The sequence below is a fragment of the Argentina silus genome (assembly GCF_951799395.1).
Source record: "Argentina silus genome assembly, chromosome: 11".
In the NCBI taxonomy this organism is placed as follows: Eukaryota; Metazoa; Chordata; class Actinopteri; order Argentiniformes; family Argentinidae; genus Argentina; species Argentina silus.
The window spans coordinates 8,719,502-8,735,262 of NC_139665.1; the positions used below are offsets into that span (position 1 = coordinate 8,719,502).

Consider the following 15,761-nt stretch of genomic DNA (forward strand, 5'->3'; position numbering starts at 1 on the left):
CCACACTGAAGATCTACTGAAGATGGATTTACTGCACATACTACAGACTAATGTTTCCCCCACAATAGGTTTAAGCCTATTATTTGTTGTTTTAACCTTTATATATCTCAGGAAACGAAGCAGCTCTGCACGTTTGCCACCCGGTCCTACGCCCATTCCTGTCCTTGGTAACATGTTGCAAATGGATCTGAAACAACCATACAAGTTCTACAGCGAGGTTAGTAACAGTAAACACTTTCAACATCAGAAATCTGAAGATTATCACAAAATAAATTGTTTTCAAATGTTACCGTGCCACATGCGCTTGCATTTGACCACTGTTTCTCATGTATTTTCACCCAAGGGACATACAGCTCTCTCTTCGAAATCTCAAAAGCCTGCGCACTGTTACCCTAAGACCCTTTTTGTTCATTTTCTGGTAGGTCTATTAACTTTACCACCCGCAAACCCTTGATAAATCTGCCCATGGTGTTCGATGAACACCACATGATTTCACCCAGGCTTTCCCCTGATATAAGCGTCCAACAAGTTCCCAAGATTGGGATGAAATCTGCTCACAACTGACAGTCGTTTCTCACATAATGTGAGAGGGTCAATGACGCACGTTCTGTGATCCTGATGCAGTTTTAACGTAGTCTGGGACCTCTGGGTCATTTCTGACAGGTTTAAAGTTATCGGCAAGACTCCTTGGCTCCTCCATGCGCTATCTCTCGCAGCTTTTACCTGCCCACAAATAGCGCAACTTTTGGGCTATTTGCGGGCTTGGGGCATGTGAATCACCTGTTACGATGAACCCGTAATTTAAGTAGGACTCTTGGTATTTTCTTTTAAATGCAGCTTTCTTTCTTTTTTCTTGGAGTCTTCTGCTGTCTCATCATTGGGTCTTTCCTACTTTTCAAAGAAGCTCTCCAGCAATGTTTGTTTTTTACTCATTTTTGCTAGGGTTAGCTTGTGGGCTTAATTTATCGGTGCGTGGAAAAAAACTGCGACTGAGACAAGTGCGGAAAAGAGGCACAGACAGATTTTTCTAAATAAAACACCCTGCAGACTGCGATAGTCAATAAAATGGAAATAAAATAAAAATTAAAACGTTTTTATTCTTTCTGTGCGGCACGGTACCAAATGATCCACGGCCCGGTACTGGTCCGCGGCCCGGTAATTGGGGACCCCTGGCCTAGAGTGTAAGGCCAATTTTCTCCAGGGCATATAAGGGCAACTAGTGGACTTGTCCATAACTGATCTCTCTGAGACATCACTGGGTCTCTGTCTTAATCACAACTATCCTCTGCTCTCCACTGTTCCTCCCCTCCCCCTCAGATCAGTAAGAAGTATGGCCCTGTCTTTACCGTATGGATGGCCTCCAAACCTGTAGTGGTGATATCAGGGTACCAGGCCATCAAGGAGGCTTTGGTAAACCAAGGTGAAGTCTTCAATGGCAGATCCAATCCTGCAATCAGCAAGAACATGCTCCACGGATATGGTGGGTTAAATGAAATGGGAGAGGTCTGTTACCATGGTCAGTTTATGTGATAATGGACTTACTGCAGAAGAGTAGACTGATATATTCATTATATCTCTCGGGCTTCTGAACTACTCTAGGGGTGGGATCAAGTAACGGACATCGATGGACAGAGCTCCGTGGGTTCTCTTTGAGGTCCTTGAACAACTTTGGAATTGGGTGCAGAAGCCTGGAGGACAGGGTCCAAGAGGAGGCCAGGAGTCTGGTGGATGCATTTAGTAAATGTGGAGGTAGGTCTGGTTTTGTTGGTCACTTAAAAAGCATATTATGCATATGAATTCATACTGTATGCTTTTGCATTTTGTCTGTATGTCTGTGTGTGTGTTTACACTTGTTTTCAATTCCAGATTCCATTGTCAACCCCAAATACCTCCTGTACCCTTCTATCATCAACCTGTTCTGCTCCATAGTCTTAGGTCAAAGATTTGAACACAATCACCCTACGTTTCAGCTCTTCCACAAGCTTGTCGCTGTATACTTTGAAATGACAAAAAGCCCTATCTTTACGGTATGGTCCACCATTTTGTATTATCATCTTGCCTTTCTTTCATTTCAGATGTTATGGCCTCATATACATATACAGGTGTTTCAGAAGCATAGCTGGATTTGTTTGGCTTGATTGCCATAATGTAGTATGACAACAACAACAACAACAACAACAACAACAACAACAACAACAACATAACAAAAAATGATCAATGACAGAAGTATGAATAATATGAATATAACATCAACATTACTCATAAAGAGCTTGTCATAGTGTATCCCTCAAAGTTGAATGGAAAAGGCACTGCTTTTCGAAAATGACTAAAGCAAATCAGGGTGAACAACATTCACATGTAACAACTCTTTCCTTTGTATCAACCTCTTCCCTCCCCCTTCCTTCAACCTCTCACAATGTGGTTCCTTCAGTTGTACAACATGTTTCCCAGAGTCGTTGGGTGCTTTCCAGGCAAACACAGAGAAGTACTCAAAGGCTTTGATGAGTTCAAATGTTTATTGCGAGAAGAAGCAGATCGTCGGCTCCAAGACCTGGACACCTCAAACCCCCAGGACTTCTTAGAGGCCTTCCTTGTTCAAATGTTGGAGGTAAAAACAAATGGCTAGATAATTAGTGGTTGGTTATTATTTACGCACATCTCAATGTAAGTTAATTAGTGGGACTGCTTCAGAAAGTCCAACTATTGTTATTGCTCATACTTATTCTTATTATTAGTGGGCTTGCTTCAGCAAGTCCAACTATTGTTATTGCTCATTCTTATTAGTGGGCATGCTTCAGCAAGTCCAACTATTATTATTATTCATACTTATTAGTGGGCTTGCTTCAGCAAGTCCAACTATTGTTATTGCTCATACTTCTTATTATTATTATTATTCCAATTCTCCAGATTTTTCGGTATGCTACTCCTCCTACAGCTTTTAAGATATTCACACAATTCCAACTTTAAAACGTGCAGAGATGTCGAACTTGAGTTGCTTGTATTTATATTTTTCAAACTCATTATACTTTTTACACTATTCAGCTTTTTGTAACTCAAAAACTCCTATCTTTTAACATGGTGGAATGTTGATTTAAGCCAACATTCTGAGAGCCCCATTGTAACTTTCACAACTTTCACAACTTTCACAACTTTCACAACTTTCACTACTTTCACAACTTTCACAACTTTCACAACTTTCACAACTTTCACTACTTTCACAACTTTCACGCACTCTCTTGGCTACCAGTTCTACCCCACTGAAACCACTCTCAACCAACATTCTGAGAGCCCCATTGTTACTTCAACTGCTATGGAACTTTCACAACTCTTGAATAAAAACAACATGAGACATGCAGAACACATTCTTAGAATCATTACACAACAATGCACTCTCTTGGCTACCAGTTCTACCCCACTGAAACCGCTCTCAACCACTTAACCAACCAACTCTACCAATCTCAACCACTCAACTCTCTACCCACTCCACTGAACTACCCCAGGCTTATCCTAACTATCAATCGATTGATCGATCTGTCTGTCTGTCTGTCTGTCTGTCTGTCTGTCTGTCTGCCTGCCTGCCTGCCTGCCTGCCTGTCTGTCTGTCTGTCTGTCTGTCTGTCTGTCTGCCTGCCTGCCTGCCTGTCTGTCTGTCTATCTATCTATGACTTCTAACACACTATCTGTCTAACCTTCTACTGCATCTTTCCAACCTTATATCTATCTAACCTTTCAATTACCTAGCATAATCTCACTTTCTTTTAACTACCCAGCAAATCTATCTATCGAAACATCTTTAAACCTTTTCCACTACCAAAATAAACTTTGCAAAGTCCACAAAGTTTCTTCTGGAACTTATTTTTCTAGTTAGCAATATACAGTATTATCAGATTTAGTGGGAGTTGGTGGCCAGCCATTTTGAATTTTATGATCCACAATGGATTTTTGTAAAGGTGTTGTTGGTAAGTGTATCATGAAGGCAACACTTAGCCACCAGATGTCGCTGTTTACCTAGTGTGTGAATGATGATCATTTGGGACTGAATTGTAAGCGATCCATCCATAAGACCGTGAGTATTTGCAGAAGTCTCCCATTGGCATCTATGCACGATGTATGCAAACATTACTCGATAAGTTACTCATTGCTGTCTCAAGTTGGGATGCGGCCCTTACAAAGGTATCTTCTGCTTTTCCTAGGAGAAAGATAGGCCGGGCACTGAGTTCCATTATGACAACTTTGCTGCGTGTGTTTGGGATCTATTTGGTGCCGGCACAGAGACGCAGGCCTCCACTCTGGCACACGCCCTGCTGCTGATGATAGCTCACCCCCATGTACAAGGTACCTATATTCAAGTCATCTATACTCAAATAGCAAGTAATGGTAATCTTGAGAAATAGGTCTTCATTGCTTTGGTTATGATTAAGTAATATAGTTTTACTCTCATAATAGTATTTAGAAGTCATATTCATCATAATCAAGGGGTTTATTTTATGATCCGAAATTACTGAAAATATCACTGAAAAAGCACTTGTTTAAAAAAAGAAACATTTTGAAGGCACTGTAAAAAGAGTGTTATGATAAAAAAAAAATTGGGGGTGGGGGTATTTTTTACACAGCTCAGTGCTTTTTTGCTCAAGCAATATGGGGCCCTGTGTCTCTCTTCTTCAGAGAAAGTTCAGAAGGAGATAGACGAGGTTGTTGGCTCAAGTCGAGTCCCCACGTTTGACGACAGACCAAACATGCCCTACACGAATGCCGTCATCCACGAAATCCAGAGATCCATGAACCTGGCTCCCTTCGCCGTCCCCCACAAAGTGATCAGTGATACAGAGTTCTACAACTACCACCTCCCAGAGGTGACCCCCCCGTTCTCACTCTGCACTTCATACTTCACCATGACAGTCAGAACAACTGATACATCATATATATACTCTCCTAGTTTGACTTATTGTATCTTGTATATTTTAGAGCGTGTTGTTTAAGTACCTTTTTGTTGTTCATGCAGGGTATCGTGGTCCTTCCTTTGCTGTCCTCTGTGCTCTCTGACCCTGACCTGTTTAAGAACCCTGATGAGTTTGACCCAGAGAACTTCTTGGATGAAGACGGACGTTTTAAGAAAAGTGATGGATTTATTGCATTTGGAATGGGTAAGTGAATTAGTCTCCTACATGATCCAAATAACATTGCATGTGTTCTCTGTCATGTAAAGGTCCATGCAACCATCTCATTCAAAATGGTGAAGTTGTGTCCAAAGGCAATATACTTGCGTCACTCACCAATGTAGAGACGTAGTTGGACTGCTAACATCGTCTACTCCTTATTAAGCAATGTTTCATTATCCCAAAATAAATGATACACTTTAATGTCAACGGCTTCTGCAGACGAATGCTTGAAAAATGGCAAAGTTGTATTTTTCCCATTTAGTGCATGTGCATGTAACCCTAACCTAATAAATATAATTAAAAGAATATGGATAGCGCATGGGGAAAGACAAAGTATCGCAACTTTGCCATTTACCAAATGGTCTGCAGAAGCTGTTGACATATAGGCTCCCATTTAATCAATTCAAAACAATGGGTTCCCAGGATAACTTTAAAATGTGATTTCTCTTGTTTTAACACGAAAGCATGTTCAACATGAAACGCAATTAAAGGTTCTTAGGTTCACACTGTAAACATTTTTGTTGAGGACATGACTCTACATATAGATGTTGGTGTGTCATAACAATCAACAGACACTTAATTGACTTAATTGCCAGGCCTTTTAATCTCACTGCTGACGCGTACCTCCCCTCTCTCTTGGTTCTCAGGGAAGCGGGGGTGTCTAGGAGATGGGATGGGGATACCCAGGTTGGTTCTCTTCCTCTTCTTCACCACTGTCCTCCAGCGCTTAACCTTCAGTGGCACCAAGCCTCCAGAGGAGATAGACACCAGCACTGATAACTACAGCGTTGGCCAGCTGGCCCGGCCCTACAACTGTTACGTCAAACTCAGGAACATGGAGTCCTCCTGAGTGTGTCATCAGTCCAGCTGAATCATTATGGCCTGACACACCTGTTGTTAAAGGTCCAGTATGTAACATTCAAGACTTCTGAAAGCTTCCTTGCTTATTTTCTGAAAGCAACCTCATGGTTGTAACATATATTTCATAATAAGAAATATTTAATTTACGAACACGGTTTTTGGTCCAGAAAAAGCACTTTCTTCAATGAAGTGTCCTACCCGACACTCGGTTTGCATATTAACATGTTGTTACTGCCAGGGCTGTTCTATGGGAGTGGACTCATCGATTTTCAACCTTTCTGTCTCTGGTGGCTGCCTCTTCGAATCGTGCGCGCATGCAGAAACACAACCGCTAATGTCCAACACTGGAAGTGCATTTCGGTGGAGGGGTTATATTATTATTAGAGAGGATGTTGTTTGGAAATTCTAACTGAATCTATCTATCTATCTATCTACCTATCTATCTATCTATCTATCTATCTATCTATCTATCTATCTATCTATCTATCTATCTATCTATCTATCTATCTATCTATCTATCTATCTACAGTGTCTATATCCACTGCATTAATCCACCAATCTAAAGCAACTAACTCAATAAGCTTCAACAATGGGGTTGTAATCAAATAAACCTCAACAATGGGTTTGTAATGAGAGATGCAGAATACCATGATAGTATTGTGTACTGTTGTTACTTCATCTTAGTTGCCAACGATGAAAGTCCTCTGTGGGCCACAACATTTAAAAAAAATAAAACAGTATATATATATATATATATATATATATATATATATATATATATATATATATTTATATATTTATATATATATATTATAGACAGGCATATTATTGCACCTCCAAGAAACCTTCAGCCTGCAAAGCTGGGAGAATGTGATCCCCTGAATAGCCAATGTAACTTTAGGAAAACATTTGTAAAGCATGTTCGTTTGACTTCCATTTTAAAGTAGATTCTAGGCTATCGAAACGTATCCCATTTGCTCCCCCATCCCCACCAATTATTGTAATTGGCTGATGAATGTTACATTGTGTATGAAAAGGTGATGTCCTTAGGCTATAGAGCTCTTTCAAAAGTCAAGTAGGCATTTGTCTGGTTTATCAGATCTTAGCCACACACATCTGTAGAATGACATTATTGGGGAATTATCAGTGAAATAAACAACCTCTCTCACTCTGTGGTATTTTTTTTGCATTGAATGCACTGGGTATCGAGTACCAGGAGGACTGATGTTGATCCTCTCCCTGCCATTCTCTCAGACTCCACTAGATGGCGCAGGATAGCTATAGGTTTATTGAAACTCTCAGGTTGAGATTAACGACAAACAGTAAGTGAGCTGCAAACTCTAGAGACTCAGACGGATCGATATTCACTGAGGAGTGAAGTTATCCTGAGATATAAGGCGCAGCTGCTCTAAGCCTGTTGAAAACAGAATAGATTGAAAGCAGCTTTTTAACTGGAGTAGTGAATTGTCGAATTGTAGCCATATAGCCTGTATCATGTCCACTTCATCTTGTGCCATGCTAATCATCAGGACAGGAGCAACACTGGAGCAGAAGCAGAGGAGAGGTTTGTTCTTGGCATCTTAAGACCCCTGTTAAACGTCTATAAAAAAAAAACACCCGTCAGCTTCCAGTGTGGTCTGTGGTTAGCCTAAATCTGGCAACCACAAGGAGAAAAATCAGCTTTGAGGAGAATGACAAGGTACCATAACTCTCAATGATACAGATCATTAAATCCCACTCTTCAACAGGAGCATGGTAAACCGAGATGATATCACTTGTGTTATGAAGGCAATTGCATTTGTGTTGTCATTCCTGCATTAGCATGGATGGGGATGGGGAGGTGTACTGTTTGAAAGTGATAAATACGCAGCATTGAAAAAAGCTTTCTGGGCCCGTTTCCACTGTCGATGGAAACAGGACGGACTACCGTAACTCAACCCAGTACAGTAAATAGCGATGTCCCCCAGCTCTGCCTGCATGTCCGTAATAACTCTCATGCTTGAAAGCTTCCATAAAGTAAAAAGACCATGTGATGAGTGTGGGTCATAAGCGATATATCATAATCTGCTGTCCGTCTCTCCTCTGCCCCTCAGGTCCTTTACGGAGTCATGCCCCACTAACAAGTCATGTGCCTTCATTTTGGCAATAACGATGTTGCACCATAGAACACTTCCTTTGTTTATTAAATTCAGTTCAATAGATCTACATTGTTGCCATACCTATTGTTACTGGAGAGTAGAGCCATATCAGACCAGGGGAGGCTGGTGGAGGTAGAAATCGGAGGACGGGCTCATTGTAATGCATGGAATGGAATGAGGAATGGTATGTTTGATACGATTTCTACCTCCGATTTCGACCTCCACCAGCCCTCTCATTATCAGATGTTATCTAATGTCTATGAAACGTACCACCTACAGTAGTAGGTCAGAGTGTGGTGAGAAAGATTCCTACATACTGCAGATGTGTGTGTGTGTGTATTTGTATGCCAATGCATGCGTGTGTGCCTGTGTGCGTTTTTTATGTCTGTGTCAGTGTTTCTGTGAGTATGCATGTCTGTTGCATCCAGTGAGTTGCAGAGTGAAACATTTCTGCGTGATGTAATCAATTAAAGTGTACGTGTACGGGGAAACCCCGAAATGGTGTGTGTGTGTGTGTGTGTGTGTGTGTGTGTGTGTGTGTGTCAATGTTTGCACATCCGTGTCAGTGTGTCTATGTATGATTTTCTCCCCTCTTGGCTTCATCTCCAACCCTCACAGAGAGCTTCTCCAAAGCCAACATAATACACTATTGTGAAACCCAAAATTGCACATGATAAGAATATCTACTGTTGGCACATAAGAGAAAACATATTTACACTTTGTCCAAAAGTAGGGTGAGAGGTAGAACACAAAGAAACCCCCCCCCAAAAAACGAAAGAGGATGTAATATTGCACATGGGGGTCGGGTGGACTCTGTTTTAGGCAGTCCCAGGAGTCACAGGGCACAGCGAGTTCTATGTACAGAGGACCTTAAAACCTTCCTATAGACGTTGGGAAGCCTCTCCAGACGGATACACACGGTCTGTCATCCAACGAGGCCCAGATTACGTTACGAACAATGATTAAGACACGAGTCGGGGCCGACAACCGAGACGCCACAAGCATATGGAGAGGTGTGCGTATCTGTACACTTCTGAATCGGGTCGCAAGCGGTTGTCTGATCCCATCTGGTACTGTACACATGATAGCCTACAGTGTAACGTCCTGAGCCTTTGTGAGCCCGTTACAAACACTTATGGAGCAGTGTGCTTGCTTCGGGGTACAAAGACCCTGGTTCAAGACTCTCAATGCGTGTCGCACTGCTGTCGCTCCCTGCAAAAGGTTAACGTTAGCTGTTAGCCGTTAGCGTTAGCCGTTAGCGTCCCCCTTTGGTTCCTTGCAGCCACAGTGTCTGTCAGCAGTAGCTCTCGGAGTATTTGATGGCTCCCTCCCCTCCTCCGTTGCCCAGGGGAGGTGCGTCCAGCCCGTTGAGGACCTGCCGGCGGGCAGAGATGTAGCAGTACCCCTTGCCCTTCTTGGCGCCTGGATGGTGGTGATGCTGGAAGAGAGGGTCAGGGGGCGGGGGAGGGGCAGGGTGCTGCTGGCCCGAGATGGCCGAGACGGCCGAGACGTCCGACAAAAGCTTGCGTTCAGTGCTCTCCTGAGGACAGTCCGGCTGGCAGGGCGGGTCGTGGTGGCACTGCGTCCCTCCGGTGCCCCCCTGGGGTGTGTGGCTGCCAGTGTTGCGCTGGTCGTCCAGCATGGTTATGCCCAGCTTCCACCGTTGCCACTTTTTCTTTATCTCCGACTGAACCTGGGACAGACAGGGGGGATGGAGGGATGAGAGAGATGGAGGGATGGAGTGATAAGAAAGATGGTAAAGATAGAAGAGAGGGGGATGAGAGAGGGCAGGCGATTTACAAGAAAGTGCATTCAGTGTTTTAATTCAATGTTATGGGAAGAGACATTATCAACAGGAATGATCTAAACCCATTCATGGATGTTTGATGGCCAGACATCAGCCCCTTCTTTTCACTCTGCTTTCACAAGACACGTTATGTCATTCCACATGCCTCCACCAGCCTCCCCTGCACACGACACACTGTAGGGTACATCTCAACAGGACATCCATCTGACTTTTCATGTCACCCTCAGTGGTCTCCACACATGGTTGCGCCCCCCAGGGACACCACACTGCCCCCCGGAGGTAGGTAATGGGACTCTAAGCCATAGTGACAGGGTGACCTACCCAACTGGTCACAGAAAGGGGAACAGAAAGGGTCATCACCCCAGGTGTGACTGCATCCACTTCCCCTACTCACCTCCTTATTGACGAAGCAGTAGAGAATGGCCACCAGGAGACCCTGTGGGAGGGAGGAGAGGGAACAGCATGTGAAAGAGTGAGGTGCCTTCTTGCTCTCCTATCTAACACACACACACACACATACACGGATGGATGGATGCACATACGCACACATACATACCCTCAGGGAACAAAATAAACATACGTGTGCCTGAGTGTGGTCAAGTGGTAGTGCTCACGGCTCATAGCACATGAGCCATCTCTCGTTAGAGACCAGGGCTTTACATGTACATGCACGACATCTTTGGAACTCTCTTCCTGACAATCTAAGGGCTGTTCAGACTGTTGGGTCTTTTAAAGCAGGCCTTAAGACACATCTTTATCAGCTGGCCTACCCTTTCTCCTAGACTTTGATCGCTGCTTTTATGATATGGTTATATACTGTATATATATATATATATATATATATATATATTATTATTATTTTTTAATTTTGATCTTTTATTTGATGTACTTTGAGGTTATTCTTGTGGAATGAAAATCTTTTTTTTTTTTTAATCTTTTTATTATTATTACCTGGAAGGAGTTGAAGAAGAGTTCGAAGAAGAGGTTTACGTTTCGGAGGATACCCTCTGTCTGCTCCTCTGTCATCACGGCAAAGACAACCTCGTGGATGCCCAGCAGAGGGATGAGGGTCAGGGTGGACTTAGCCAACCTGCATTAAGTACACAGCCACAGATAGAGATACTGGTGTTGGACTGGTGTGTGGACCAATTTTGTCTTTCAATGTATGCTCATACAACTAAGATGTGGGCATTCCTAGCAGAGCCTAGATACAGTGCAGGGGAGGCTGGCGGAGGTAGAAATTGGAGGACGGGCTCATTATAATGAATAGGATGGAATGAGAAATGTGTTTGATACCGGGTTTGATACCATTCCTCATTCCTCCGATGAATTCCTCCTTATTCCCCTGATTTCTACCTCCACCAGCCTCCACTGGGACAGGGATGCAACTGGTAGACACAGTCAGTATGGTATATGAATCTCCTTCATCAGTGACATCGATGGGTTGGTCCACCTCTCATAGAGAAAAGATTGAAATGAGACGATACTGTAGGTGCTTCACTTAAGCAAAAAGGCACGAGAAGCTGTGCTTTATCATGAATAAAGTCACAGCTGAGGGGCGTTGTTTGGATTGTATGTATTGTTGGTCATGTTTTGATGTAGGGAACATGGGATGTAGGGAAATCATGTTTTTTTTAATGTTTTATGTATTGTGCCTTTGTGATGGCAAATGTTCACATTGCATGGGGGAACGTTTTTCTATTCTACTCCATTCTAATCATAAAGGCGTCTCCACTTCCTTGTGACTCTCCATTCATCCTAATCAGTGCATTTGTGCTTAGATTCCATCAGCCTCTATGATCCTATGCCTTGGGGCCAGGCTTATGTCTGAGGATTAAGACTGGTGGGCTCCTCTTGGATCTGTCTCGTTTCCTTAAAACATTTCCCCAGTCCCCAAGGTCTCCCAATCAAAGAAAAGAAGACCCCATCCAATACCACAGAAACATCAAAAGAGTTCCTATATCCCCCCTCTCTCGCCTGCTTTAAAATGTTGTGAGGGTTTTAAGGAGTGCAAGGCAAGTTGAGTGGTGTATAATTAAGGTAATGAATGTAAACTGAACTGGGTTTGAAGTAAAATGCCTTTAAAATGTAACTAATTTTCTGATGGGGGTTCAGACAGTAGATTGCTTGTGGGCTTGGACATAGGGTCATAATACCACTGCCTATTCTGTGGTCATGTTGGATAGAGGATCATAATACCATGCCTATGCTGTGGTCATGTTGGATAGAGGATCATAATACCATGCCTATGCTGTGGTCATGTTGGATAGAGGATCATAAAGCCACTGCCTATGCTGTGGTCATGTTGGATAGAGGATCATAAAGCCACTGCCTATGCTGTGGTCATGTTGGATAGAGGATCATAAAACCACTGCCTATGCTGTGGTCATGTTGGATAGAGGATCATAAAACCACTGCCTATGCTGTGGTCATGCTGGATAGAGGGTTATTATACCACTGCCTATGCTGTGGTCATGCTGGATAGAGGGTTATAATACCGCTGCCTATGCTGTGGGCCTGCTGGATAGAGGGTTATAATACCACTGCCTATGCTGTGGGCCTGCTGGATAGAGGGTTATAATACCACTGCCTATGCTGTGGGCCTGCTGGATAGAGGGTTATAATACCACTGCCTATGCTGTGGGCCTAACTTTACATTCAAGTCACAGTATTGAAAAGGAACAGCACAGACTCAATCACATGACAAGAAACACATTGTGAAAAGGGGAAATGTGTCAATCATGTCAGCGTTGGTATATTGAATACTAACTGAGATACTTCAGTGAGTGAGTTTACAATGGGTCTGACGAGAGACAGGCAAGACGGTGCCAGACAGGATCACATTTCTGACCAATCATCAGAGGTCTTTCCTAACACCAATATGCCCCGAGAGACGTGCATGGAAGGCTAGAGCAGGAGGCTAGAGCAGGAGGCTAGAGCAGGAGGCTGGAGCAGGAGGCTAGAGCAGGAGGCTGGAGCAGGAGGCTGGAGCAGGAGGCTAGAGCAGGAGGCTAGAGCAGGAGGCTGGAGCAGGAGGCTAGAGCAGGAGGCTAGAGCAGGAGGCTGGAGCAGGAGGCTAGAGCAGGAGGCTGGAGCAGGAGGCTGGAGCAGGAGGCTAAGCAGGAGGCTGGAGCAGAATCCAATAAAGTGTCTTTTTAAGCCATAAAAAATAGAAATGTTGCTCATATTGTATATAATGTGGGATGAGCTATGTCTTGCACCCAGGCATGGAAAACAGCATTTGATCTTCCCAGAGAGAATAAGCATCCCGGAGGCGTTTTCCGTGGAAGAGGCTTTGATTATATTTTTGTCAGTGATGTTGTTTTATGGTTCGCTGCTAGACATGTACTCTATGTAAAGTGAGAAGAAGTGGATAAAGTCTGTTTCAATTAGAGCTACCATTTGCATATAGGATAATTGGATGGGAAATGGGAAGAGGAATCGCAGCAGCTTTCTCACCTGAATTTATAATCGTTGTACCTCATTTGGTGTGCCTTCAATTTGGAGACAAGGATGTGTATGATCCGAATGAATATGAAAAAGTTTACCTTGAATCGAAAAGAACACACAGAGGGACATTATGTAAACAGGATATCAAGTCACCCAACTCAAGCTTTGCTAATGACAGAGGCTAAATTCAACAATGTGAAAATCTAAAGATGGTACCTCTTCTCTTCACTGGACGTCAGTAACTGTTTATTTAAGTAAGGTCTGCACGAGCGTTTTCTCATCTTACCCATGTGCACAACTATCAACCATGATATTGGTCAGGCTTAAATGTTACAGTAGTAGCCGCAGACTACTGGACATAACCAATAACAGACAATTCAAGCTTCAAAACATGGTTAAAACGATCATTTTGATCTCATACATGGTCAGTTCTTGCCTCCGTAGCCCCATCTATGAAATTGAGAGTGGTTACATTTCTCCAGCCCCATCCCTCAGCTGCTCACCAAAAAAGTGGCACCTTATACGGTATTCAAGTGTTACTAAGACAGGAAGCAGCACCTTATGCAGTATTCAAGTGTTACTAAGACAGGAAGCCAGGTGACGTGACGTCAAAGGAGGATGACTCATCCATGAATTTTAATAACCTTGGTATTCCATCTGCAGAACATGCCCACTCAACCTTCACATCAGCTTCCCCAGGCTCCCTCAAGGTCTGCTAACTTCAAAGAGGCAAGACCACAGAAGGGTGGCAGGCATGGTGTGTGTGTGTGTGTGAGTGTGTGTGATTGTGTGAGTGTGTGTGTGTGAGTGTGTGTGATTGTGTGAGTGTGTGAGTGTGTGTGATTGTGTGAGTGTGTGTGATTGTGTGAGTGTGTGAGTGTGTGTGATTGTGTGAGTGTGTGTGTGAATGTGAGTGTGTGTGATTGTGTGAGTGTGAGTTTGTGTGTGAGTGTGTGTGAGTGAGTGTGAGTGTGTGTGATTGTGTGAGTGTGTGTGATTGTGTGAGTGTGTGTGATTGTGTGTGTGTGTGTGAATGTGAGTGTGTGTGATTGTGTGAGTGTGAGTTTGTGTGTGTGTGTGGGTGTGTGTGTGTGAGTGTGTGAGTGTGTGTGATTGTGTGAGTGTGTGTGAATGTGAGTGTGTGTGATTGTGTGAGTGTGAGTTTGTGTGTGTGTGTGAGTGTGTGTGATTGTGTGAGTGTGTGTGTGTGAGTGTGTGTGTGTGTGTGAGTGTGTGTGATTGTGTGAGTGTGTGTGATTGTGTGAGTGTGTGTGATTGTGTGTGTGTGTGTGAATGTGAGTGTGTGTGATTGTGTGAGTGTGAGTTTGTGTGTGTGTGTGGGTGTGTGTGTGTGAGGGAGGGTTGACCCAAGAGACGCTCTAAGGAAGAACACAGGAACAAAACACGTGCACGCAAACATACACACACACACACACACACACACACACACACACACACACACACACACACACACACACACACACCACACTAACCAGGATGGCCAGCAGGATGGGGGTGCGGATGATCCACCAATACGCCATGTTCTCATTGATCTCCCAACACCTGGGACAAGACACCACCTCCCAATTAACATTCAATTTTGCAATTTCATTTGATCATAACATGTCAGAATGTACAAAAATGTAAAAAAAAAAAAACATCCTTAGGCGTAGAGTACGACAGAGCCTGCCTCACCGTGTGTTTTCGTACAGGTACCGAACTATAATCCAGGGCACCACGAATAACACTGGAGTACCTGCAGAGCACCAGAGACAAATATTGTACATTACCGCCCGCTAACAATATTAATGAAGACAGTACAGCGTTGATGCAGTGCAACTGATTACATTAACCTCATTGTTATGGAAATAAAGCACACAGCACATTCCACCTCTGTTGATCATAAAGAGGGATAACATAAATACATAATGGAACATATGTTGTAGGTAATGTATACTGTGTGGAGATACTGTCCAGTTAATATAAGCATTACCCTAAATGGGTTTAAGTGTGTGTGTGTGTGTGTGTGTGTGTGTGTGTGTGTGTGCGTGTGTGTGTGTGTGTGTGTGTGGGTGAGTGTGAGTGAGTGAGTGCGCGTGCGTGTGTGTGTGTGTGTGTGTGTGCATGTGCGTGTGTGTGTGTGTACCCCAGCCGATAAAGAGGTATCCACAGAAATAGCGGTTCTCAGAGAACACCATGAGCACCAGCAGATTGTGCAGGTACAGCCCCTCCACCAGCAGCCAGGAGTAGTTGGCCCCCACACAGTATTGCATCAGCACCTGGGCCACTCGGCAGCCAGAGAGAGCCTGGGGGGAGGGGTCAAAGGTCAAAGGTCAGGGGTCAGGT

At 43.6% G+C, this 15,761-nt stretch overlaps 2 protein-coding genes across 3 annotated transcripts in view; one reads left to right on the top strand and one right to left on the bottom strand.

Annotated features, from left to right (window-relative positions):
• Positions 1–8,917, top strand: LOC310812005 (cytochrome P450 2M1-like). 2 transcript variants are annotated; one of them, XM_083680390.1, is made up of 9 exons: positions 1–217; positions 1,318–1,480; positions 1,600–1,749; positions 1,867–2,027; positions 2,432–2,608; positions 4,194–4,335; positions 4,666–4,853; positions 5,003–5,144; positions 5,807–8,917. In XM_083680390.1, exons 1-9 carry the CDS (start codon positions 23–25, stop codon positions 6,007–6,009), a joined length of 1,521 nt encoding a protein of 506 aa, XP_083536516.1. In that variant the 5' UTR covers positions 1–22; the 3' UTR covers positions 6,010–8,917. The 2 variants fall into 2 exon arrangements, with proteins under 2 accessions (XP_083536516.1, XP_083536517.1); XM_083680391.1 differs by having other exon boundaries at positions 1,930–2,027.
• gipr (gastric inhibitory polypeptide receptor) overlaps positions 8,186–15,761 on the bottom strand; it is a 23,319-nt gene continuing 15,743 nt past the window's right edge. The window contains exons 8-14 of the mRNA XM_083680389.1: positions 15,562–15,721; positions 15,111–15,171; positions 14,909–14,978; positions 13,425–13,513; positions 10,917–11,055; positions 10,360–10,401; positions 8,186–9,851 (exon numbers count right to left, since the gene is read on the bottom strand). Coding sequence (XP_083536515.1) covers positions 9,453–9,851; positions 10,360–10,401; positions 10,917–11,055; positions 13,425–13,513; positions 14,909–14,978; positions 15,111–15,171; positions 15,562–15,721 — 960 coding nt within the window. The 3' untranslated portion in view covers positions 8,186–9,452. The remainder of the gene's footprint in view (positions 9,852–10,359; positions 10,402–10,916; positions 11,056–13,424; positions 13,514–14,908; positions 14,979–15,110; positions 15,172–15,561; positions 15,722–15,761) is intronic.